A 25,542-nucleotide genomic window follows, 5' to 3' on the forward strand; every position below is an offset into this window, starting at 1 on the left:
ATTGACTGGACAGGACTCTCATCTCAAAGTTTCCAATGTGAGGAGCCCAGATTTTTTTTATAGTCCTTGAAACAAAGGAAAAAAAAAGATTGGGAAGTTTTTGGACCATAAATTTGGAGGGGGGAGGGAGGGAACTAGGGAGTCAGAATCAGGATATCTGAATAAACAGTAATAAAGATGTCAATGAGGTATCTGAGACAGTTTTATCTTTTGGAATATTTAGAGGGGGTATAAAAGGCTGAAACTCTTGAGTTGATGCACTGAGGTCAGACAACCAAGCATTTAGGCTAATTACCGATTGGACTAGCCAGAGTCACTTTTGGTGGTAGAGGAAGAGAGGAGAGGTCGTGGAAATCCTGTGTCCATTCCCTTCACTTCTACTCTAAAGACCAAAAATAAAGACCAAGGACTTTTGCTTATCCTGACTCTGGCTGATTCTAAACTATCCAGGGTGCTAACTCAGTCTTCACATTTGGTGTCCAATGTGGGGACCAAGGACTCTAATTTCACTGAAGAAGTCCCTGGTGACCAGGAAATAGGGTGAGTATTTTTTTTTTTTTTTTTGGAGGCTGGGGTTAAGTGACTTGCCCAGGGTCACACAGCTAGGAAGTGTTAAGTGTCTGAGACCAGATTTGAACTCGGGTCCTCCTGAATTCAAGGCTGGTGCTCTATCCACTGCGCTACATAGCTGCCCCCTAGGATGAGTATTTTAATAGACAAACAAGGAACTTACTTTCTTAAGGGCTAAACTAGTAACCTTTTCTAGCTGAAATGGGGCAGATATTAGGAAAAAATTCTCCCCCACCCCCATCCCAAGGGGGTGCTATAAAAAGCATACTTAAGTTGATCAAGGGACAAGGCATAAGTATAACTTGGTTGTAGATTGCTATACTCTTGGGTACATTAGAAGGCACGTCCCCTTGGTTCTTAAAGAAAGAAGATGTAGGGACAGATAATTGGAAACTAGTAGAAGAATAGTATTCAACTATGTGAATACTACAATGAAAAAGGTTCTGGTTCAATTTCCAAGGAAACATTCTATATATATATAATATAATACAATTGGCTTTAAAGAATCCGCAAGTTATAGAAAAAAGAAAAATTTTAAGAACAGCTGGATGAGGAAGTGTCAGGAAAAAGAAGACAATGAATAGATTAATGGCAATATCACTGGAGGGCATGAGGAGTTAAGTGAGATGAAGGGCGTAGCAAAGGGTGGGGTGATTCTCTCTCTCACAAGGCAGCTTCAACCCTGCCTAAACCAGAACTGGTTCTTGACACACCCCCATCAACTTCACCTTCTGGGATGGAGGGAGGAGGAGGAGTTAGGGGGGCAGTGATATCACCACACCTTCCTCCCAGCAATCATCCCCTCTTATGACTAGATTGCAAAAGGCACTACTTAAAGCCACAAAAGAAGGGCAGGATTTAGCTGATTTGAAAATATGTATCCTGTAATTCAACAGTTTAACTCTTCAGGTCAAGAAAGTAGAAGATGTGCTCCTTTTGACATAAAAATCCTCAAAAGACCTGAAAAAGGCTTGCACTCTTTAGGGGCTATATCAGCTTATGTTAAGATGTTATTACAGAATTTAGCTTATGAAGTTTTAACCCCTAATGACTGGAAAAAAAAATATATATGTATATGTATAAAACCTGGACAAAATTTGTTGTGGCTTTCTGAATATAATGAGCTCTGTAGGGTACAAGCCCAACAAAATAGTCATAGTGGAGTTAATGCTCCAATCACCTGTGACCAACTAATAGGTGTAGGTTCTTATACAGAAATTTCAGTTCAGATTAATTACCCCATAGCAGCATGTGAGCAAATTGTTGCTGCTGCTATCAAAGCATGGGCTTTTCTCCCCGGTAAAAACGACAAGGGAGAGGCCTTCACAAAAACTGCACAAGGGTCAAATGAACCCTTTGCTGATTTTGTGGGACGTTTGCAGACAGCTGTCATACGGACTAATGGTGAAAATGCATTAACAGACATTGATAAAGCAACTTGCTAAAGAAAATGCTAATGATGTTTGTAGAAGAATTGTACTAGGACTACGTAAGGATATTTCCTTAGAGGGGATCATAAGACACTGTGCCACAAATACCTTTTATAGCCAGGCTATTATGCAGACTTCGCAAGATCGGAACATGGGAAGATGGGGTCCCTTTTGACAAGGGACTTCCAGAGAGACTTTTCAATGCTTTCAATGTGGTAAAGTAGGGCATCTGAAAGCTCCATGTTGGCATAGAGACAGAGTGAGAACACAGGGTGGGAGAACAAGACCCAAAACCCCATGTCCAAAATGCAAAAGAGGCTTCCATTGGGCATCAGAATGTAGACTGATTCAGGAAAACGGGATGAACCCCATAACCCAAGATAAAAAATACTTGGGGCATAATGGCAGCCTACACTATACCCAGAGAGTACCTAGAAGTTCAGTACCCAGACATGACCAATCAGCCAAGAAGCCATCTGATGGGAGAAAGGGATTACAATTGGCAAGAATAGAGTTGTATGCAGATGAGATACCCCCTGGGGAGGTGAAATCTGTTCCTCTCCAGCCTATGGATCCCTTGCCTTCAGGCACAGTAAGCTTGACCATGTCACCTCCTGAGAGTACTTATAGAACAGTGTTCATCCATACACTGATGTAGGAAAATGGGAAATGTGTAGATAATATCCCAGTCACTAATACAGGTAGACAGTGTGTGACTTATTGTAATATTCTGTTGTTTCCAGAAACTTATCAACCAGGAGAAGTAGTAATCAGGTTTACTGATACATACTCCTAATAAGCAATCTGATGATAGTCACCCAGATTCTGATTCCAAGCAACAAAATCCAGGAATATACTGGACAGCGCTGTGACAGCTGACCGACCTATGCTCACTATCTATTTAAATGGCATACCATTAGAAGGATTGGTAGACAGTGGTGCAGATCTTACAGTCATTAAAGGTGCCACTGGTCAAACATTAAGGCAGACACCTACATGTCTGGCGTAGGAGGATCAATAGCAGCTGAAGTTAGTGCTACCCCTTTGAAGGTGAAACAGGAGTTTTTACTCCTTTTATAATTTAAAAAATCCCCATCAATCTGTGGGGAAGAGACATAACAATTAGGGTTAAAAATGAGTACTTCAGTTTTTTAGGCAGGGCTGCTGTTGAAGGCTTGCCAACACTTTCACCATGTTGGTGAAAACTGATGGAAACTGATACACCAGTATAGATAGAACAGCGGCCCTTAAGTAGCGATAAAATTCAGGCCTTATTAGACATAATACAGGAGCAACTTGACCAGGGACACTTACAACCTCTCTAAGTCCTTGGTATTCCCCAGTATTTGTTGCAAGAAAGAAATCTGGAAAATGGAGGATGTTGACTGATTTAAGAAAGGTAAATGAACAGATGGAAACTATGGGAACTCTTCAGCCTGGACTTCCATCTCCTACTCAGGTGCCTAGAGAATGGCCTCTGGGTTATAAACATCAAAGATTGTTTCTATTCTATCCCTCTAGGTAAGGAGGATATGAAAAGATTTGCCTTTTCAGTGCCCAGAATTAACTTAGCTGAGCCTTATAAAAGATATGAATGGGCAGTTTTGCCACAGGGAATGAAAAACAGCCCTACTATGTGTCAAATGTATGTTGCTGCTGCTCTTACTCCAGTAAGAAAAGCATTTCCAAGTCATATTATTACATTACATGGATGATATATTGGGATGTGCACCTGAGGAGCAAATGTTAGAAGCATGTATACAAAAGACCATAGAAACATTAAGGAACTATAAATTGCACATAGCTCCAGAAAAAATTCAAAGACATGCTCCTTTTCAATATTTAGGATATGAAATGTATCCTAAGGTGCTTACAGTACAAAAACTTTCCTTAAGAACAGAGAAGCTAAACACCTTAAATGACATTGGATGCGTCCAGTGTTAGGCTTGACTACCTGTCAATTGCAACCATTATATGACATTTTAAAGGGAGACAGTGCTTTAAATTCACCACGCCAGCTTACAAAAGAAGCTCAAGAGGCTTTGAGAGAAGTTGAACTGGCTTTATCCAATGTGGTTGAAAGAGTCACTCAAAAACCCTTGGAAATATCAGTTTTTGCTACACAAGAGGCACCCACAGCAGTCCTTTATCAAGGAGACAGTGTGATAGAGTGGGTGAACCTCCCAGCACAACCAGAACAAAGCCTTACTCTTTACCCAGTGCTTGTGGCTAGAATTTGATTAAAGGCTATTAAGCGAGCAGTGTAATTATCTGGAATAAGAACTGACAAGAAATACACCTTTTATACTAATTGCACAAGTTAATGTGTGCTGTGAAACCATCCCAGAGTGGCAAATTTAATTGGCCACAGCTCCAAATTGTACATACAGGTCTCCATTAAAGATAACCAGACTGTTACATAATTGGCGATAGATTCTTGAAGAAAAGGTTTCTAAAATTCCTCTTAAAGGACCAACTATCTTTACAGATGCATCCAAACATAATATTTGCACTGTATACTCTCATGACTTAACTATAGAGTAGTCAGAACCCCTTTTCAGTTCACTCAGCAGAATGAATTGTATGTAATCATTCTAGCTCTTATTATCCAGGAGATATAAATATCATATCTGATTCAGCCTATTCAGTAGGTGTGGTACAAAGAATTGCCACAGCCCAAATAAAATTTGTAGCCTGCAATATATATCAGCTCTTTAAGGACTTCAAGAGCAAGTGAGAAAGCATCCAAGTAAGATTTATATCTTGCATATCCACTCTCATAGTGAACTTCCAGCTCCTATTTTTGATGGTAATTCAAAGGCAGATAGTCTTCTAACCATATTGGCCAATACTCCTTTATTTCAAGAAGCCCAAGAATCTCATTTTAAATATCCTCAGGCTGCTCGAGCTTTATGTTTACAATTTGGAATAACAAGAGAAGAAGCTAGGAGCATAGTAAAAGCCTGTCCAGCTTGCCTTCCTTTCCATGCTCCCACACTCCCTCCAGAGAAGAACCCTTGTGGTTTGAGACCTAATGAAATTTGGCAAATGGATGTGACCCATTATAAATCTTTTGGTCATCTGTCTTATCCATGTTGTGGTAGACACTTTTTCAGGATTTACTTTTGCAATACCAGCAGCAAAAGAGACAGCCCAAGTGATCACTGAATTCCTTATACATGTATTTGCAATTATGGGTGTGCCACAAGCAATAAAAATAGACAGTGGACCTGAATAGACTTCTAAACATTTTGCACACTTTTGTGCACAGTGTAAGATTTTACACACTACTGACATATCCTTTAATCCTCAAGGATAGGCAATAGTAGAAAGGAGAAACAGAGACATTAAGACACTCCTCCAAAAACAAAAGGGGGGAGCCACAGATAATCCTACAGAACTTCTAAATCTAGCTCTTTATACTATTAACTTCTTGATTTTTGACAAAGATGCACTGGCTCTGGCAGATAGGTTTTATAACCCACTGAAAGAGCAGTGTCCAGTGCGAGCAGCTCCACTATCTTTAGATAAGTGCCAGGTCATGTGGAGAGACCCAGAAAGTGGTGAATGGAAGGGACCAGATAGGTTAACTGCTTGGGGGAAAGAGTTCTACAGATGGAGAAGGAATCAGATGGGTGCCAACAAGCCATATTCACCTTGTCCATTGAAGAGAGATGGAGCAGACCCTTGAAACGAAGGAGAAGACCCAAGAAACATCAGGTGGTTCCATCACAGATTGTGCCCACCACTGAAAGAGCCTGGCAGTCATGGACATAAAAAATCGTTGGACTTGAAAACCCTCAGGAATCATTGGATTCTCTGAGACATGATAAGACTGTTGCAGGACTTCAAAATCTGCTGGAATCATTGGATTCCCTAACACATAAAAAGACTGTTGCAGGACTTCAAAAACTTGCAGGGATCATTGGATTCTCTGACATGTGAAACAATGGACAATAGATTGGTTTTGGACTATCTCTTGGTTGCTGAAGGAGGCATGTGTGTGATTGTTGTTTGCATACTCTCCTTCTAGGACTTCTGGAAATCTTTTACAAGACCATGTTGATTTATATTGTTATATCACTACTTGCATGTATGATTCCTGTTTGTTACACCACATCAAGCCTGCACTGTCTATGGGGAGTCATCACTAATAGCCTCTGCATTATTGCTATGGGCTTGTGTAATACCTCCCATGCTGATGGGTTTGTGCATACCTGTTTCTAATAAGACTCTTCATCCCAGTAACCCACTAGCAATCCCCACTTCCCTTTGATGCTTTTCATCTCCCTTCCTGAGATGTCAGTGAGGACATGATCATTTCCTTTTTGAGGTTCTCACCTCCCTGAGAAGACAGGGATAGCATAAGCACCTGTGTTCTAAAGTAAAAGAAAGTAGGAGATGTAAAGGGCTGAAATTTTTAAGTTGATGCATTGAGGTGGGACAATAGAGCACTTAAGGCTTATTACCGATTGGACAATATTGTATTAGCATATTCTTGGAAAATGGCCTTCCCCACTATTCTGTGCTGGTTCCATAATTGGTGTTTACAGAGAATTGTAGGAGGGACTAGGGGGTGGAGTAAAGACTAGCCAGAGTCACTTTTGGTGGTAGAGGAAGAGAGGAGAAGTCGTGGAAATCCTGTGAACATTCCCTTCACTTCTACCCTAAAGACCAAAAATAAAGACCAAGGACTTTTGCTTATCCTGACTGACTCTGGCTGGTACTAAGATATCCAGGTGCTTCACAGGTAATACCATAAATTCTTTATGGCAGGAGGAGCCAGGAAGTCTGATCTACCCCTTATCTCGAGTCTTGAATTAACAATTTATAATCTCAGAGCTGTGGCCTTCAGTCTGGAGAGGGGTTTTGCAAGTAAGGGGACTGAGGCAGAACAGTTAAGGAAACTTAGTCAGGACAAATAGGGAAATTAATGCAGGGAAACTGAGGTAGAACAGTTCAAGAAGGCTGTGGCATAAGTTATTTTTCTAATGAGATGCGTCACATTGCTTTTATTTTTTCCTTTTGATTTTATTTCTTGGTGTCATACATCATTAGATTTCCCCTTATCCAAATCTGTTTCTTTTTTAATAGTAGCTTTTTATTTTCAAAATACACACAAAGGTAATTTTCAACATTTACTCTTACAAAACCTTATATTCCAAATTTTTCTCCCTCCCCCAGACAAGTCATCCAATATATGTTAAACATGTGCAATTCCTCAGTACTTTCCTCCACACATATCATGCTACACAAGAAAAAATCAGATCAAAAAGGAAAAAAAAAGCAAGCAAACCACCAAAAAATACTAAGTGGTGATCCACATTCAATCCTCTTTCTGGATGCAGATGGCTTTCTCCATCACAAGTCCACAATTCTACTTTTTGAGGAGTTATTTCCTTAAGTTTGGGGATCTTTTCCTCAATTGATTGACTTTCATGTCTTGTTCTTTCTTTCCCCGACCCTGCCAATTTTTCCTCACCTTTCTCATTTGACTTTTTAAAAGCCTTTTTTAAAGCTCTTTAAAGAACTCTTTTTGGGCATTTGAAGCTTTTTTTGGGGAGTGCTTTTTTTCACTGTAAAAACTCTTGCTCCCCGATCTCCATCTCGTGGCCGTGAATTTCAGGCCTCTGCCCTGGAATGAAACAGGAAGCCAGGTACTTTGCTCCCTGTCCCTCAACCTGGCCAGCGCTTACTCACCACCCCCAGCTGCAACCTGGGACTGCATCTGGGCTGCCCAGAGTGCTTCATCCTTCCCCACTCGGCTGTTGGATCCCCACATTGGACAAGTGAAAGTTTTTGCACCTGAGACTCCAGCAAGCACCAACCACTTCCTAGCTGGGTGACTCTGGCCAAGTTACTTAGCCACAATTGCCTCATTCCCAACCCACCTACCTCCCAAGAAGCTCCATCAGACTCTGCTGCCTCCAGGAGTTTGCACTTCCATGGGGCAGGCCTCCAGCCTAGAGGGTTTGTTCTTAGGAAATTAGGTCTATTATTGCTATTATTAGGTCTATTATTTTCAGAAATCATGGTTGCTTCCTTTTGTTTTATTTTTGTACTTTAGCTGAAGCATAATAGTTCTTGGACCAGCCCCTTATCTTAACTCTGTGTGTAAATCTTTCTGTTGTTTATTGCAAACAGCATATTGTTGTATTGTATTTTAAGAGTGAGATCATTTCCATTCAAATTCAGCTACATTTGATGTTTCCTTCCATCCTATCTTATGCTTCTCTTTTTTACTTTAGCCCTTCCTCAGGAATCTCTTTTGCTTCTGACCACTTAATAGATCTCTTTTCTCTGTCCCCCCCATGAACTTCGATGCATGTATGTGTCTATATGTTTATTTTTCCCTCTCTGAACCAGTTCAGATGAAAGTTAACTTGAAGGGTTTCCTGCTACTTCCCCCACCCCATATGTTACATAAATTCTTCCTCATGCACCCCATTTATGTGAGGTGGTGCTATCTCATCTTCACCCCAGGGACCGACACAATGTTTTACACTCATATTATCACATTCTAGCTTGGACATCTCACCTAAAAAGGGACCAATTTAATCCTTCAGTTGTTTGTTATAAAGAAAAATAAAAGCAAACAAGAGCAAACTATGCACATTGCACTGAAATAGAAAACACTATTAAATATCATGGGTATTTATATCAATTCAATGACTAAAGTGATTCCTCAGGACATCTAACATGCATTAGACAAATCTAGGTGCAGTAACTACAAACACTGCACACTTAATAAATGCTTGCGGAATTAGTCTCCAGTGCTGTAGCTGACAGCCTACTGTCAATCGTTGTGTTTCTAAGGCTGCTCCCCAGCACATATTTGTTGATAGAATATACATTCTTCACTCTGAAGGACTTTACTAAATTCATGATTCTCTAAGATTTCATCCTATTAGAGATTCTTGGTGTCCTAAATAATGGAGACAACAGAATTGGGTTTTCTTTCCCATAATTGCTCTCTTGCAAGGGTTTGAGAAATCATGATGATGAGAGAAAATGTCTTGTCCTAGATCTTGTTGGTCACATCAGGCAGAAGTCCTTCCTAAGCTTGCTTTCTCGTATGAATTCTCTGATGTTGAGTCAAGTTTTCCCTCTGTCTGAAGAGGGTACATTGATTACAAGTCTCTCTCCAGAATGAGTTCTCACTTGTTGGATAAAGTGCTTCTTTTTTGTGGAAGGCATTCCCACATTCAGAACATTTAGAGAGTTTCTCTCCAGTATGAATTTTCGCATGCTGGGTCAAACTTGATTTACACTTGAAGGTATTCCCACATTCATTACAATTAAAAAGTCTCTCTCCGTTGTGGATCCTCAAATGTTGAGTAAGATGTGTCTTTCTGTAGAAGGCCTTTGTACAATCAGAACATTTATAAGGTTTCTCTCCGGTGTGAATCTTGACATGCTGGGTTAGAGATGACTTAAACATAAAGGTTTTCCCACATTCGTTACAATTAAAAGGTTTCTCGCCTGTATGGCTTTTTATATGTTGAGTGAGAAGGGCCTTTCGGGAGAAAGCCTTTGCACATTCAGAACATTCGTAAGGTTTCTCTCCGGTGTGAATTCTCACGTGCAATGTCAGAGATGACTTCAACATGAACGTTTTCCCACATTCATCACAAATAAAAGGTTTCTCTCCAGTATGGCCTCTCATATGGTGAATAAGATACGCCTTTCGGTAGAAAGCCATGGCACATTCAGAACACTCATAAGGCTTCTCTCCAGTATGAATCCTCACGTGCTGGGTTAGAGATGACTTAAACTTGAAGGCTTTCCCACAATCATTACAATTATAAGGTCTCTCCCCAGTATGAATCCTCATATGTGGGCTAATCTGTGCCTTTTTGTAGAAGGGCTTCCCACATAGAGGACATTCGTAAGGTTTATCTCCAGTATGAATCTTCATATGGTGAATTAGAGATGACTTAAATATGAAGGTTTTTCCACATTCGTTACAATGAAAAGGTCTCTCTCCAGTATGTTTTTTCATGTGAGAGTTAAAATGTGCCTTTTTATAGAAGGACTTCCCACATTCAGGACATTCATAAGGTTTATCTGCGGCATGAATTTTCATATGCTGGGTAAGACCTTTTCTGCTGCTGAATGCCTTCCCACATTCATTACAAATAAAAGGCTTTTCTCCAGTATGAACTCTCATGTGCTTAGTAAAACGTGTCTTCAGGAAGAAGACCTTTCCACACTTAGGACATTTATATGATTTCTCGCTGGGATGGGTTCTCTGATGCTCAGTAAGAAGTCGTTTTCTCGGGAAGGCCATCCCACATTCATTACATTGATAATGTTTCTTCCTGGTATGGGTTCTCTGATTTTTAGTGAGTTCTGCCTTCTGGTGGGAAGCCTTCCCACATTCATGATGTTGAGATTTCTCTCCTGAATGAGAAAGAGCTGCCCATGGAAATTGCTTTCCATCCACATGACACTCAGAAGTTTTCTCCCCAGTATGAATTTGTGGGTGATTAGTAAATTCGTTGCTTCTTTTGAAGCCCTCATCATATTTAAGATATTTACAAGAGTTCTTTCTTCTGTCAATCCTATGATGAGAAAAAAGGGATTGGTGGTGATTGTAAGCCTTACTGTAATCATGTTCACAAGCTTTTTCTACAATAAGGACTCTCTGATGTCCAATAAATTATATGCTGGGGGTTGGATGAGGAGAGAGAGGGGAAGAGGGAAATCTGACATTTATTACCTTTATGGGATTTTTCTCCAGAATCTATGATTAGATAAGAATTCAGAGATTGGAATTAGAAGCTTTTCTTTATTCAATATACAGACAGTTCTCACTTTATATAAGTGAACTGTTATGCAGACTGCTACATAAAGTGATTTTTACATAATGAGAATTTGCCCCTAGCCAATCACTTTCTTTACCCTACAAGACAAAGGCATGTACAAAATAATACCTGTATGCAAGGCATAAAATGTGCTAGAATGAAGACATATTAAATACCGTGCCATAATAAGCAGAATTAGGAAATGAAAAGGTAAAGTTAGTAAAGTACGCACAGTACTGTGCAGGAAAGTAGCTTTGCTCACTGGAGCTTGGCAGCACAATTTTATTTTATGAAGGTTTCAAGATATGTTTAGATAGGGCCTCTTTTTTCCCCCCTCATATACCTGACAATAGTAAGCAATATTATCTTCAACTAGTTTTTGAATTTTAAAAAATCTTGAAACATTTGGATCCATCTTTTCAATAGAAGAAAAAAATGGACTCAAATGATGAAATGCTTCTGCCAGCCGTTTCGTTGTGAACCTTTTTGGTTTGACCTCAGCTTCCAAAACTCCCTTTTCTGCGTTTGCCACCAGCCATGGTGAAAATATAAGAACCACTATTGAACACAGGGAGAGGTACGGTATCCCTCACTGTCTGCAGACATGGGGGAACTGACTTAAAGAGACGCTTCTGAGCTTCCCACCATTTGTGATGCCCCCATCATACAGTGCCTTATTGTATAGCATCTGTTTTGTGTAAAGGAATTTTTCTAATTTCTTTTCAAAATGAAGTTATCCTTTCAAATCTTTTATGTAAAGTTGAATTTGCATAATATGAATTTACATAAAGCGAGGATTATCTGTGTTAATTGCTCTCCAAAACATATTTCATAAGGTCAAAGTGAGAACTGTATTCATTGGATTGCTCTCCAAAACATATTTCATTATTTTTATTAAGAGCTTTATTAAAAATAATCTTTACTAAGGTCAAAACCAAAGAATCTGATGCCTCCATTATAGTTAGAAAATATTTTTGTTGGGTAAAATTCCCATTATAGTGATTTTGGTTTGATAACAGATTAAATTTCTTCTTATCACATTTATATAGACTCTTTCCTATAGACCTGCTCTGCTGTGGAAAAAGAACTCAATCCAGGCTCAAGCTTTTTAACATTAACAAGCTTTTTACTACACTCATAGTTTTTCAAATTTATTTGGATTTTTAGGATGTTTCACTTACCAAGAATGTTCCTCCTTAGAGCTCTGATGTTTGCTCATACTGACACCACGTTTCCAGGCTTCTTTCCAGCTGGAGGTCAACATACTAGTGCTTTTGAGATTTTTCTGAGAAAATGTCTCCAGAGAAATGCTCTCTTTTATAGATGTTGCCATGGTTTCCAACCCAGTTTCACCATCTGCAAGTAAATAAAAATGTTTATATTTCTTTCCCCCATATCCACCTACTGTTTTTTTTAATACTTGACTTAAATCTCCTCAATGTAGAAATTTTTCATCATCAAATATAAATCATACCAGAATCATATCTTTGGATCTTTCATATTCATCCTTACAATAATTTAGAGAGAGGGGAAACTCGGTTTTTATATATTCCAAATGTGGCTAACGAAATGTAACTAATTAGTGACAGAAATGAATTAAAGCCTGGGTCTTTTCATTTCTATTTTAGAAAATAGCAAATTGAAGATAAAGTTCCATAAGAAAAAAATTGAAATCCTTATTGATAGGGACAAAATATTCATTACTGTTAGACATAGAAAACCTGAAAGGTTTATAAAAGGCAAAAATTTTTCAGTACTCAATTGTTCAAAGCTGTGATCAAATAATTCTTAAAAGAATTGCAAAATATTAACATATAGAAGAATGGTCCAAATCACTAATAAGAGAAATTCAAATCCAAGCAACTCTTAGGGTATCTTCCTCACACTGTAAAAATGATTCAAGATGAATATAGTCAATGATAGAGGGACTTTTTGATAGATGCAGTAGAGCATTGTGGTTGACCTGTGAATCAATACAATTATTTGGAAAGCAGCTTGGAATTATGTAAATGAAGGGACCAAAATGCCCATGCTATTTGGTTCAGCCTACTGCTGGGCTTTTACCATCAAGGAATTCATTAATAAGATTACATGCACATAAACTAAAAGATTTTTAGTAGCACTTTTTGTGATGGCAAAGTATGGGAAACAAAGTAGACAACATGCCAAAATTTGTGGAATGTTGCCAAAGCAGTACTTAAAGAAAAATTGTACTTAGAGGAAAATTTATATCTCTAAATGCTTATATTAAGAAAAGAAAAAATAGATCACTATTGGACATACAACTAAAAACAAAACAAAACAGAACAAAACAAAACAAAACAAACTAGAAAAACAAAGAATTTAAAAATCCAATTAAATACCAAAATAGAAATCCTGAAAATCTAAGGAGAGATGAATCAAACCAAAAGTTTAAAAAATACCCCACTGAATTAATAAATAAAACTTGGAGCTGGTTTTATGAAAGAAATACATAAACTATGGGTTAATTTGATTAAAAAATGAGCCAAACTATCAGTATCAAAAATGAAAATAGCAAATGCACAATCAATGAAGATCAAATAAAAACAATAATTAGAAGCAATGTTGCCCTCCTATATGCCAAAAAAAAATGAACAATCTTAACAAAATAGACGAATATTCACAAAAATATAAATATGCCAAGATTAACAGACCAGAATATGGAATACTTTAAAAAATCTGAGAGAAATGATTATTTTTTTCTTATAGAATCTAGGCTTTTTATTTCCTTATTCAGGGAACTGCCACTATAGAGCAGTCATCCAGTCGCTAAAGGAAAAGGCTGGCAGAGGAGACTGGCTTAATCCTAGGGAACACATTCTAGAATCTTGGGCAGGATCCAGCCCAACTTCAGAGATCTTACTTCTGTTTAAACAGAATCTAATCAAGGTGAATTTTAGTCCCAAAATATCAAGTCTATGCCCTTGAAATCCCCTTCCCCACCTATTGGAGTTTAGGACATACAAAAATGAAGTGAGTAGAACCAGGAAAACAATTTATATAATAATATTGTAATATTTACCAATAATATTGTAAAACTAACCAATTGTGATCTGATCAAGATCTGATCAAGAATTCCAAAGGCCTCAGGATATAAAGTGCTATCCACCTCCAGAAAGGGAATTGATGAATTTAGGAGCAACACTGTATTTTTCTGGCTCTTCCCTCCCTGGAAAATGAATAGCTCACACAGGGATATCTTGTATGACTTCATAGGTATTATGAATATCATAGTTCTTGCCTTCTCAATGGGTGAGGGAAATGGTCTAGAAAAGGATAGAATTTGGAACCAAAGATCAAATAAAAAGAAAATACAGGTAAAAATTAAAGATAGCAGCAACAACAAAAAATCATGTTTAAAAAAAAAACAAACAGGGGGCAGCTAGGTGGCGCAGTGGATAGAGCACCAGCCCTGAATTCAGGAGGATCTGAGTTCAAATCTGGTCTCTGATACTTAACACTTCCTAGCTGTGTGACCCTGGGCAAGTCACTTAACCCCAGCCTCAGAAAAAGAAAAAAAAGAAAAAAAAAAAAAAAAAGGAAAATGTTATCCACCTCCAGATAAAGAATTGATGGTTTCAGAGTACAGATTAAACTATCTATTTTTTTCTCTTATACTTCCAGGTATAGCACCATGGAACAGGTAGAAAGGAGTACTCATTGGTGATGTAGATTGCCCTGTAAGCAGAGAGGTTCAGTGGAAAGAGTTCAGGATTAGGAATCTGGAAGTCTTGAGTTCAAATTGAGCCTAAGATGCTTACTAGCAGGGAGACTCATTGGCCCCAGAATTCTTATTTATCAGCAAATATTTCCCAGGGTTTCTCTGATGATCAAGTGAGATATATTTATTAATAGACTTTACATTTTAAAAACATTCTTTTTGGAATTGAATTGGACCATTATTGTTGAAAAGAGCTAAGTCATTCATAGCTGCTCATCGCACTATGTTGCTGATGCTGGGTATAATGTTTTCTTGTTGATGACAGAATTTTCAGAAAGAAGTTCTGGTCCAAGAGGCTCAGGTGGACCCTTAGGCATGAGAAGTGTGGAACAGAGCTACTTGTGCTATAAACAAAAGGGTTTTCTCCAGAGGAGAGGCAGCTAAGTAGCTGCTGGGCCTGGAGTCAGGAAAACCTTAGTTCAATTCTGTCCTCAGACATGTCCCAGCTGTGTGACCCTGACCAAGTCACTTAACCCTATTTACTATAGTTTCTTCCTCTGTAACATGAGCTGGAGAAGGAAATGGCAAATCATTCCAATATCTTTGCCAAGAAAACCCCAAATAGATTCATGAAGAGTCAAACATAAACAGTTATGCTGCCATATGCAATGTCTAGACCTGTATCATCATCATGACTAAAATATAGATAATACCTTAAAATCATAAAGCAATCTACAAATATTCTGTCACTGATTCTCAGGGATACCCTGTGAGACACATGCTATTACTATCTTCTGTTGACATATGAAGAAGCTGAAGTATTCAGCAAAATGCCTGGAACAGAGTAGGTGCTAAATAAATGTTTATTAACTGAGATGAACAGTGGTTCAGTGAAAGTGCTTGGAACAGAGTAGGTGCTAAATAAATGTTTATTAACTGAGATGAACAGTGGTTCAGTGAAAGTGCTTGGAACAGAGTAGGTGCTAAATAAATGTTTATTAACTGAGATGAACAGTGGTTCAGTGTTGGGGGCAGGGTTTTACAGCTAGTAGGGGCTAGGATTCCAACTGCAGATTTGTTGATACGAAGATTAGGCTGATTAGAGCACCTAACAGCTAGATAATCGGTCACTCACCTGGAAAGCTGGTACTTGGGACCTTAAGCACTGGCTTCCAAGGAGGGCCCCCTCTCTCCAAGTGGTAGATCACATCTGGCTTGGAAGCAGCAAGTCCTGCTCATAACAAAAGGGCAATGAGATGGGGAAAGAGTCAGCTCAGCTTTCAATCTCAACTCTTTTTGGGGGGGAACAAGGGGAGCTAGGTATGTCCATAGACCAAAGACAAATTACCCCTCGAGGAGGGGCATTCTGTATTATTATTATATATTCTGTATTATTATAGCATTCTGTATTATATAATATTCTCTGATATTTTTATATGTATTTTTATAATGTTATGTATTATTATATATTCCGTATTTTGTTCTTAGAAATTATGGGCGATATGTCCTGGATTTAGGACTTATTAAAAAATCCACCTACTAGAATGGATCCATTGCAAGATGTAAGAGTGGAACATGTCTGATCAATCAGCGCTTGAACTTTGGGGGCCAATCTTAGACATATGGAAACAGAGTAGAAAAAGTAGAGGGTCAAATAATGATGCTTTCAATTTTGTAAAGCAAAAACCTTCCATAAAGTATAAGCTCCACAAAGACAGTGAGTCTCCATCCCCTCACATGGGGCCTGGACGGTAGAATTCCCGAAAGGTCTTTCACACAGGAGCACATACACAAGCACTCACCATACACAAGCACTTGCTGTCTCTTGGATGTAAAAGGACTAACAATCTGAGATCTCTGTTCACCAATCAATGAGCAGAACTCACTGCTCTCCCAGAATATTCCCAATGGGAAGTTCATCCTACCGGTAGACTCTGGCTCCCCCAGGAAGCTGTTCTTACCCAGATGGAGCAGGTGCCCATAATTCTCCAGCATCACGTCCCTGTACAGCTCCTTCTCAGAAGGGTCCAGGTATCCCCACTCCTCTGGAGTGAAGTCCACGGCCACATCCCTGAATGTCAATGATTCCTACAACAACAAATCCATAGGTTCTCACCCAGGTGACCACCCCTTAAAGAAGCATAACGTTCCAATAATTAATTTCAGTGAGAAATAATATGGCAGGTTCTCTCCAAGATGAATCAGATGTTATTTCCACTGGGTACCAAGCAGAATCCTTGCTATTTTCTAAGTGCTCAATTTTAAAATAACTGAATCATGTTCACTACGGCAACCCAATGGGAGACTTCCCCTTTGCTCCAAAATTACACTGCATACTGTGAGTTCATAAGTACTGAATCCTTCAGTGTAACCCGTGTCCCTATAGTTGAGCTAAGCATTAAGACTGAATTTATACTGAGCTTTGAGGTGTCCAAAATCTTTTATATCAATCATAAAGGAATGGAAAATCATTTATCAGGAAGTTTGAATTGATCAAATAGAATAACCATAATAATGATAATTAGATTAATATTAATATCATATAGTGCTTCAAGTTTTGTAAAATTCTCTACAAATATTATTTTTTTCTGACTAAAATCCTGAGATGGGTTATATTATTGTCCCATTTTTACAAATAAGGAAACCGAGGCAGACAATAGTAAAGTGATTTGTGTAGGATTATACAGCCATGTCAAATCTAAGATTGTATTTGAACTTGAGTCTTTCTGACATCAGGCTCATCACTCTTTCTACTGCACCTTCAAGCTTTTCTAAGACAAGCACAAAACTGAAATCAGTCCCTGACCTCATGAAACTTACATTTTAATAAGGGGATAGGACACTTGGATGGAGGGAACTATGACCGGGGAGAGATTTTGGTTTGGAAATTTATAGAGATGCTGAGCAGAAGTATAAGGTATGGACTAATAGGTTCTTTCCAATGTACAGTAACATAAATAGCATTGATGTGAACTGGAAAGGCCATTTGGTGTAGAAGATAGAGAGTTGGTCTTGAAAGCCGAAAAATCTGGATTCAAGGCCTTCCTTTGACACAGCTAGGTTCTATGACATTAGGCTCATTAATCTACCTTCAAAGAAGGTACCCACCTGCAGGGGAAGGAGCGTCCTCCCAGGGAACAACCTAACCCAAAGAAATCACCCAATTTAACCCAACACCCAATTGAGATCTGACAATATATAAAACATAATCTCAAGAAAAAGCAAATTGGACTTCCTGTAAAAGAACTACTTTTGAAAAAAAGACCCACCCTGGTTCCAGATGAGTGTCTCAGTCTCTTCCCTCTATTGGCTGTTGACATCGTGGTTGACTTAGAACACTGTTGGGAATCAGCAAAGAAAGCAGTGAGAAAATAATTAACTTCAATAAAGAAGACTGTGGAATAAACCTTTGATGTTACCATCTCCCACAAACACAGCCCCTCCATGATAACGAACTCAAGAAATTCCCCTCTGTGTTTCCCTTTCTTTCTCTGCCTTACCAGCTGAAACCTTACTTTTCGCCTTCAGTATGACCTTTAATCAATTCCTTACCTTCACAGTTCTCTCCCAGGCCATCTCATCTGGGCTAGCCATTGTTACCCCTTTTTTTCCCATCTGGACACTTTAAGGGAATTCGGGAATTTACCAGTGGGAGAAGTGGGTAAGCATGGCAGAGGGATGTTTCAAGGTAAGGAAGTCCCAGAAATTGAGGGAAATTCTAGAAGATGACTACAACGGAGAACAGAGTGTCAAAGACATAAAATCAGAAGCACAGTCAGGAGGGAAAGGAAATGAGAAATATGTGGGCAAGAGTTAGAAACAAATTTAATAGTTTGTCACAAGAATACAAAACCTCACCAAAAGCAACTGAATCCATGATAATTTGGATGAACCAAAAAGAAATTAATTACTTCATAAAACAAGAACTATTAAAGGCCAAAAAGCTGAAAAATAGAAGAAAAAGTAAGGAATCTAATCAACTGAGCTGAAAAACAGATCAAGATGAGATACATGAAAAATAATCAACAGACCAGCTGAACGCAATGACTGCCCCCAAAGTGTCTAAGCATCAAAAAATCATGAAATAAAACTATCCAGATAGAATGAGAGAATAAAATGAAAATAGAGTCCACAAATGAAAATTCCTAAGAACATTACTGCCAAAGATTCCAGGTCAAAGAAAAAAATAGGGTCAGAAGTCAGAAAGAAAGTATTAAAGAAACAAGGAGTCATAATAAGAATCACTTCTGACAACAGCCACCACCACGAAGAAGCAAAGAATTCAATGTTACAGAAGACAAAAGATACGAGTTTATAACCAATAAATCAAATAAATGGGAAAATGGATCTTTAATGAAATAGGGGAATTTTCTAAGCATTATAGATGGAAAACCAGACCTTCACAGAAAATGAGTAATACAAATATAGGAGTCTAGTGAAAGGGGGAAAAAAAAAAAAAAAAAAAAAGGAATGAGATAGCAATCAAGAGGGATTTCAGTGGTGGTGGGGTGGGGGGAGAAACAGAGACAGAAAGAGAGACAGAAAAATAGAGAGAAAGAGAGAGAGAGGGACATGATGGGAACAACCAAGTGAAAACTGGAGTGGATGAAATCAAAGGCATCTAGAGCTGGGGTCTTAGCAAAGGGGAAGGACTGCCAGTAACTCAGGATATTGGAGGGATCAAAAGTTCAATGGGGATGACAATCAGGAGGCAGAATATAAGGGGAAAGAAAAACTCAAGGAAAATGACCTAATTTTGTCTGATCTAATATGAGTCAAGGTCTTCCTTTTAGATGGTGACAGAATGGGCTGCCATGGGAACCTGGAAGAGAGATGAGAAGGGGAAGAGCCACAGAATGGGTAGAATACAGGGTTGAGTTTAGGGAGGGAAAAGGAAGTATGTCATCTAGCTGAAGGGAGGGGAGTTCCCACTTGAGGTGAGATGAGATGAGGTTTCCTTAGAGTAGATATGGCAGCAAAGTTTGGGGACTCCTCCACTCTATTCAGTAGCAGGGAAGTAGGAGGGGAATATTGCAGGGCCAATCTTTAAAGAACTTGATTGGTGGAAGAACAAGGAACGAGGAAGATAATATACAGTTGAACTGTCAAGATTGGAATGACAATTAATACACCTTCACTTCATCCTGTATGGCTCAGTTTCCTCATTTGTAAAATGAAGGATGTGGCAAATCATTCCAATATCATTGCCAAAAAATCTCAAATGGAACCACAAAGAGTCAGATGTAACTGAAAATGAATGAACAATTCACTAAAGTGTCAAGATTGGGGCAGCGTAAAACCAATCAGGGGAGTGGAGGGGTTTGAGTGAATGAAAAATATATTTAGGAGCAGAAAGGCACAGGGAGGCATCCAATGGTAACAGGTGAAGGGGACAAAGGAAATTGGAGAGTTCCTGACCGTGGAAGGTAGACGATGGTATGGGGGCAGGTAGGAATCGCAATCATTTCTTGCCAACTTCATGGGCTATTACTTAAGAAATCCTCCAACAATCTGGATGTCTAATGCTGAAATTACTGGAGGAATTAAAACTATGCAAGGACGAGGTCCCTGTCACTGTTGTGACAACACTGCACTCACTACAGTTCTGTCTGGTTTGCATAGTTCCCTTACATGCTAATTTGTCTCCATTGATGCTGTCCCTCCCACATTAAGATCATCACTTCTAACTTTAATCAGCACCATTTCCCTTAGCCTTAGACTGGAGGATGGGAGGGAGCTCCAAATTCCTCCACTCTCTTCCTTAACAGAAGTAGAAACTGGACTCTCCTCTCATTCCACTCAGCAGAGCCATTGGTTCTATACTCCCTGGTGTCCCGTTCCCCTACCTTAGCTAGGCTTTATTGCCTCCTGCATGTTTTCTTCATCTCTAAGTTCCTTAAGGACAGAAATTATCTTTTATTTATTAAAAATAATAATAATTTTAAAATCTTGTTAAAGTTTTTAGTAATAATTGGGTTAATTCTTGTTATTGATTTAAGAGTGTCTGCTACCAGTAGGTGCTTAATAAATGTTGATTGGATTGGATGGATTGTCTAAAAGCTCTTCTTTCACTATTGGAAAACTGATTCTTATCCAGCTCTCCTGCCTTTGAAAAGGAAATAACTTTTCATTCAGATAATAAACTGCTGACTGCAAAGTAAATATTCTTCACCAACCCCTTTTTCCCTCCTTCATTTACTTCTTCCCCCCCCCCCTTTCCAGTGAAACTGACTTCTTATCTCTACTAAGAAGCTAAGGAGTGTTAATCTGCTGTGTATTCTAGGCAGACCTGGAAAGCCACAGAAACCAAATCTATCCCCTGGGAAAATGAAGTTGCCATCAGCTGGATTTCTCAGCAGGCTTAAAAAGTTTGGTGCTGTCAGTTTGGCTGCCTATGACGGACTTCAGAATGCCGGACCCCAAGGATGGTAGAGAAGAAATTCTCCAGAAATGGCCAGAGCAGAGGGAAAACCATTCCTGTACATAGCTGAGGAGTGAAGAAGGGAGCTGAGAGTTTGACTGAGAAAGTGGGAAGTCTGGCTGTTAGGTTCTTACTAAGTGCTAATGAGATAATGAAATATTAGGTTCTTACTAAGTGCTAATGAGATAATGAAATATTAGGTTCTTACTAAGTGCTAAGTCGGTACTTAACAATTCTCTAGTTCCGGCTTTTGGGGGGAGTTTTACCCCTTTGAACTTCTGGGGAGGAGCTTGCATGCTTAGGAGGAGCAAGTTCATTGGTTGAAAAAAAATTTTTCCCCAGAAGCCCTTGCATTATCCCACGCCCATTCTCTGGGAGGATAAAAGAAGTGACATTGAGCAAGGGAGAGGAGTCTCAACTCTAGGTCAGAGTTGGCGGCTCTCTACAGGAATCTGGCCGAGAGATTGAGTTGAGACAGCACATCTCCTCCCAGAGAGCGATCGGCAGCTTCTGGAGACAACAGAACTTTACAAAAACTTTCCTTCTTTTCACATGTAATTTAATGAGAGAACCCTATAATATGTAAAACAAACTCCCAAGTTGAATGTTCTCTGGAAGTTTGGGCAGTTTGCTCAACAGCCAGTGGTTCCCTGTGGCCTATGAGAGAGAGTCTAGGTCCTTTTGCTTCACATTCATGTCTTTCTGACAGCTAGAATTGGCACATAAAGTGCTGAGTGTGAAGTCAGAAAGACATGGTCTTGAGAATCAGGGGATTTCAGAGCTAGAATGGACCTAAGCATCATGGAGGTCAGCCCATCAATAGAAAAGAATACTTATTGAAGAAGCACTGCAAATGTGATTGTCAGGACCTTGCCCGGGATGGAATCCATTACCCCCAAAGCAGTCCCTTTTCTTGGGGGAGCTCAAAGGAGGGTTTCTTTCCCCTCACTATTAAACCTAAATTTGTTTTATTTTTCTAAGATTACCCCTTCATCATTTCTCACAATATCATCACCATCATAGCCACGACTTGTTTAGCAATTCTTCAATTAATGAATATTTCCATTCTTTGACATCACAAAAAATGGGTGCTATAAATATTTTTTGTACTTATAGGTCATTTCCTTTTTTTTTTTTATTTCTTTGGGGGAGTATTGTGAAGGTCCAGGCTAGCTCCTCTGAAGGGCTCAGAATAAGTCCTTGTCAGGATAAGCAAAAGTCCTTGCCCAACTTTGTGGACGCCAAATTGTAATGTCCTGTTGTCTCCTGTTGATTGGTCTCTGGGTCGGCCAGATTCGCCAACTCTGACCTAGAGTAGAGACTCCTTAATCTCTCAAGTGGCACCCTCTTTTATCCTCCCAGAGAATGGGCGTGGGATAACGCAAGGGCTTGTGGGAAGATTACTTCTACCAAAGAACTTGCTCCCTTTAAACATTAAGCTCCTCCCCAGAAGTTCAAAGGGGTAAAACTCCCCTTAAAGGGCAGAACCAGAGAATTGTTAAGTACTGACTTAGCACTTAGTAAGAACCTAATATCTCATTATCTCATTAGCACTTAGTAAGAACCTAACATCTGGCCATGCCCCAAAAGATAAGAGGCTGCCCTCAAGGTACTAAGCTAACCAAGAGAAGGTCTGTAGGGTCAGGCCTGGAACCTTGGACCAGAAACAATGCTTTCTCCCCGCCATGCTCCCCTTGGAGTCTCAAGAAGCAGAACTTTTCATCGAGTCTTCTTTCCACTGCTTCTCATTCCTTTCCCTCTGTAAGCTTGATCTGAGCTGAAAGGAGCCTGAGGAGGGGGGGCGGAGCCAAGATGGCGGAGAAGAAACACACGACTCAGTGAACGTCCTCACTCCCTCACAACCAATTAGATAAATTAAGTCTCAGAATTAGCTCAGGACTGATAGATACCATAAGGACTGGAAGCACGACTTCCCAGCTGAAAGGAGCCTGAGGAACCATGGATGGTTCTATGGGGATGGAGAGGATCCTTGGGTCTGAAATGAGGAGGTACAACTGGGGGCAGGGGAAATCGTTCAGATTACTGGTCTGAGGCAGAAATGGTGGCTGGCCAAGGATTAGGAGAGGGTCCAAGATGAAGAGAAGGCTGGGAGTGAAACTTGGACCTGACAAGAAGTCTGAGGGAAGAGAGAAAGCAGGTAATAGTGTAGCTAAGGAAGCAGGAAACAGTGTAGCTAAGGAAGCAGGAAACAGTGTAGCTAAGGAAGCAGGAAACTGTAGCTAAGGAAGCAGGAAACAGTGTAGCTAAGGAAGCAGGAAACAGTGTAGCTAAGGAAGCAGGAAACAACAGTGTAGCTAAGGAAGCAGGAAACAACAGTGTAGCTAAGGAAGCAGGAAACAGTGTAGCTAAGGAAGCAGGAAACAGTGTAGCTAAGGAAGCAGGAACCCAGATAAAGGGAGCAGGGGGAGGGTCTAGGAAGTACGATACATTGGGCAGTTGGGTGCTGTAAAGAATTGTGGTGTGGGGTGGGTTTGGGAGTTGGGGTGGCAGGAACCCCTTATTTGCAGGTAAGGCCCCCAGTGGCCTCCTGAGCCTGTGATTGGGCTGGGATTAGGAAGTCCCGAATTCTGTGTCCTTCCAGGGGAGCCTGGATTCCTATGAGGACACAAGATCTCTGAGTCAAGGGATGGCTGGCAGGAGGGATCGGGGCGTCAGGGAGCCACAGGGAGCTAAGACTGAGCCCGAAGCTGGGGGAGATGACCTCTGGGTCGTTCAGAAGGCAGATTTGGGAAGGAAGAAAACCCTGGTCTCTTAAGGGGAGGGGCCAGAGGTAGGGCAGGGCATCGGAGACATGCCGGGGGTCTGATGGGAACCATGCCCCCTCGGGACAAGCTGTACCCCTGTCCCTGAGGGAAGCTGGGTTCTAGCTGGGGTATTCCGAGCCAAAGGTGGCTCCCCTCCCCCTCCCCCAGCCCCGGGGCCGGTGGAGAAGCCGGAACATTAGGAGCGAAGTCTGCGTCCTGCAGAGGATCCGGGATTGGGGGAAGAAAAGCTGGCCCTCGTAAGGGGGCGCCTGGGCTCGGAAGGGGCGGGCCCCAGGCGCCCGAGATCTGATGGGGAGCGTGGCCAGGACTCGGAAGGGCCAGAGCACCCGAGAGGAAGCTGGGGGGGGCGGGGTCCCGCTGGGCCAAGGATGCCCCCGCTCCCGACCGACCGGGGAAGCCGAGGTTGGGGCGCCCGGACAAGAAGCCGGATGTCCGGCTCCCGAAGGCAGCGCGCGGCCAGCATCCAGCCTGGGGGGCGGGGTGCCCGGCGGCCCTGCGGGAGACTCACCACGACGTCAGACCACCGGCAGAAGCAGCGGGAGTGGCAGCCGCGGCGGGTGGGGCCCGGGAGCGGGGGCCCGGCTCGCCCAGCCCAGGCTTCCCCGGCGGCTCTCCGTCCGCGAGCAGCTCCGGGAGGACGCCCCGGGGGCTTCTGGGAGGAGGTGCCCGGGCAAACCCAGGCCGGTCTGCGAAGGAGCAGAGGAAGCTGGGGACCGAGGGCCGAGCAGTTTGGGGCGGGCCCTGGGCGGGGAGGTCCCAAGGACCCCGCCCCCAGTTCCCGGATTGGCCCTTTCCGCTAACGCCGCCTCCCGGCCGGATCGGAAGGAGGCCCCCTTGGACGCCGGCCCGGCCCCCAGGTGTGGACGCCCTGCTTCGGGAGACCCAGGTCGGGCCGGAACCGAGCCTTCGGTCCCAGCCCCGGACCCTCGTGCAGGCCCCACCCATCCAGGGGATGGACCTCGGGCCGGGTGCCTTCCTCCAGCCCTACTCCCAGGGCCGCGGGAATGGCCCCTGGCACACCTGGACGTCTGGGTCCCGAACCTCCCCCCCGGGGCACCCGGCCCCCCACCTCGGGTGCTCCCCGCCCCAGGGCTGCCAGCTGGGCCCTTACCCTGACCAGGCTTTTGGCCTCCCTCCTCCCAGACCTCCTCCTCCTCCCCGGAGGCCCTTGCCCTCCATCTCCGCACCATCCCCACCTGCCCCAGCAGGCAGCCCTGCAGTCTCCACCGTGCCATCTCCCAGAGTCCCTTGCGGATTGGGCCCCCGGGGCCTGCTCGCTCCGCAGGGCCCGGGCGAGGAGGGGTGGGCCCGGCTGGAAACTGAAGTCGGCCGCATCCTGGCCTCCGGGAACTCCTTTCTCCGAACCCTCCAACTGAAACGGCTCCTTCCGGGGTGGCCCAGATCCCTTCTTTTTTAAAAGGAGATCTTTTGGTTTATTTAGCCGGTGGTCCCCCTCCTTCCCTTCCCCTCCCCCATCCAGAGAACCGGCAGTTCAGACTGTCTTGTCTTGGGCAGCTAAGTGGGGGAGGGGGGGAAGGGGGAGAGGCTGTTGCTGCCCATAGGAGTCCAGAAGAGCTCAGTTCAATTGTGAGACCCTGAGCAAGTCACTCGGCCCCTTATCAGCCTCAGTTTGCTCCTCTGAAAAATGGACGACCTCACCTCACCTACAATTTTAAGATTGTTGTCAGGATCCAAAGAGACCCGGCATTTCTCTGTGCTCCCTTTCCCCATGGCAAAATCCAACCCACTCTCCAGTGGGCAGCCCATGGTTTGGGAAGGGAACGGGCTCCTTCCATTCTCTGGGGCCATTTTGCATCAGGGCTCTCTTTGTATATAAAGCTATAGG

The 25,542-nt window shown here is 41.7% G+C and overlaps 1 protein-coding gene across 1 annotated transcript; it reads right to left on the minus strand.

The window, feature by feature from the left end:
• Nucleotides 1–8,639: 8,639 nt before the first annotated feature.
• LOC141564671 (uncharacterized) lies at nucleotides 8,640–25,162 on the minus strand. Its single transcript, XM_074307425.1, has 6 exons — nucleotides 24,205–25,162; nucleotides 17,759–17,827; nucleotides 16,451–16,577; nucleotides 15,625–15,720; nucleotides 11,989–12,163; nucleotides 8,640–10,564 (listed from the first exon to the last, which is right to left on the minus strand). Exons 2-6 carry the CDS (start codon nucleotides 17,807–17,809, stop codon nucleotides 9,058–9,060), a joined length of 1,956 nt encoding a protein of 651 aa, XP_074163526.1. The 5' UTR covers nucleotides 17,810–17,827; nucleotides 24,205–25,162; the 3' UTR covers nucleotides 8,640–9,057.
• Nucleotides 25,163–25,542: the final 380 nt, after the last annotated feature.

This window comes from Sminthopsis crassicaudata, chromosome 3 (genome assembly GCF_048593235.1).
Source record: "Sminthopsis crassicaudata isolate SCR6 chromosome 3, ASM4859323v1, whole genome shotgun sequence".
NCBI lineage: Eukaryota > Metazoa > Chordata > Mammalia > Dasyuromorphia > Dasyuridae > Sminthopsis > Sminthopsis crassicaudata.

Excerpts from the sequence above, each read along its gene's own strand:
- LOC141564671 (XM_074307425.1), bottom strand. The coding sequence starts at position 17,809 with ATGTCAACAGCCAATAGAGGGAAGAGACTGAGACACTCATCTGGAACC. Across the intron at positions 16,578-17,758 it reads GACACTCATCTGGAACCAGG|GAATCATTGACATTCAGGGA; the intron begins GTGGGTCTTTTT and ends TTGTTGTTGTAG. Across the intron at positions 15,721-16,450 it reads TGGGCACCTGCTCCATCTGG|GACTTGCTGCTTCCAAGCCA; the intron begins GTAAGAACAGCT and ends TGTTATGAGCAG.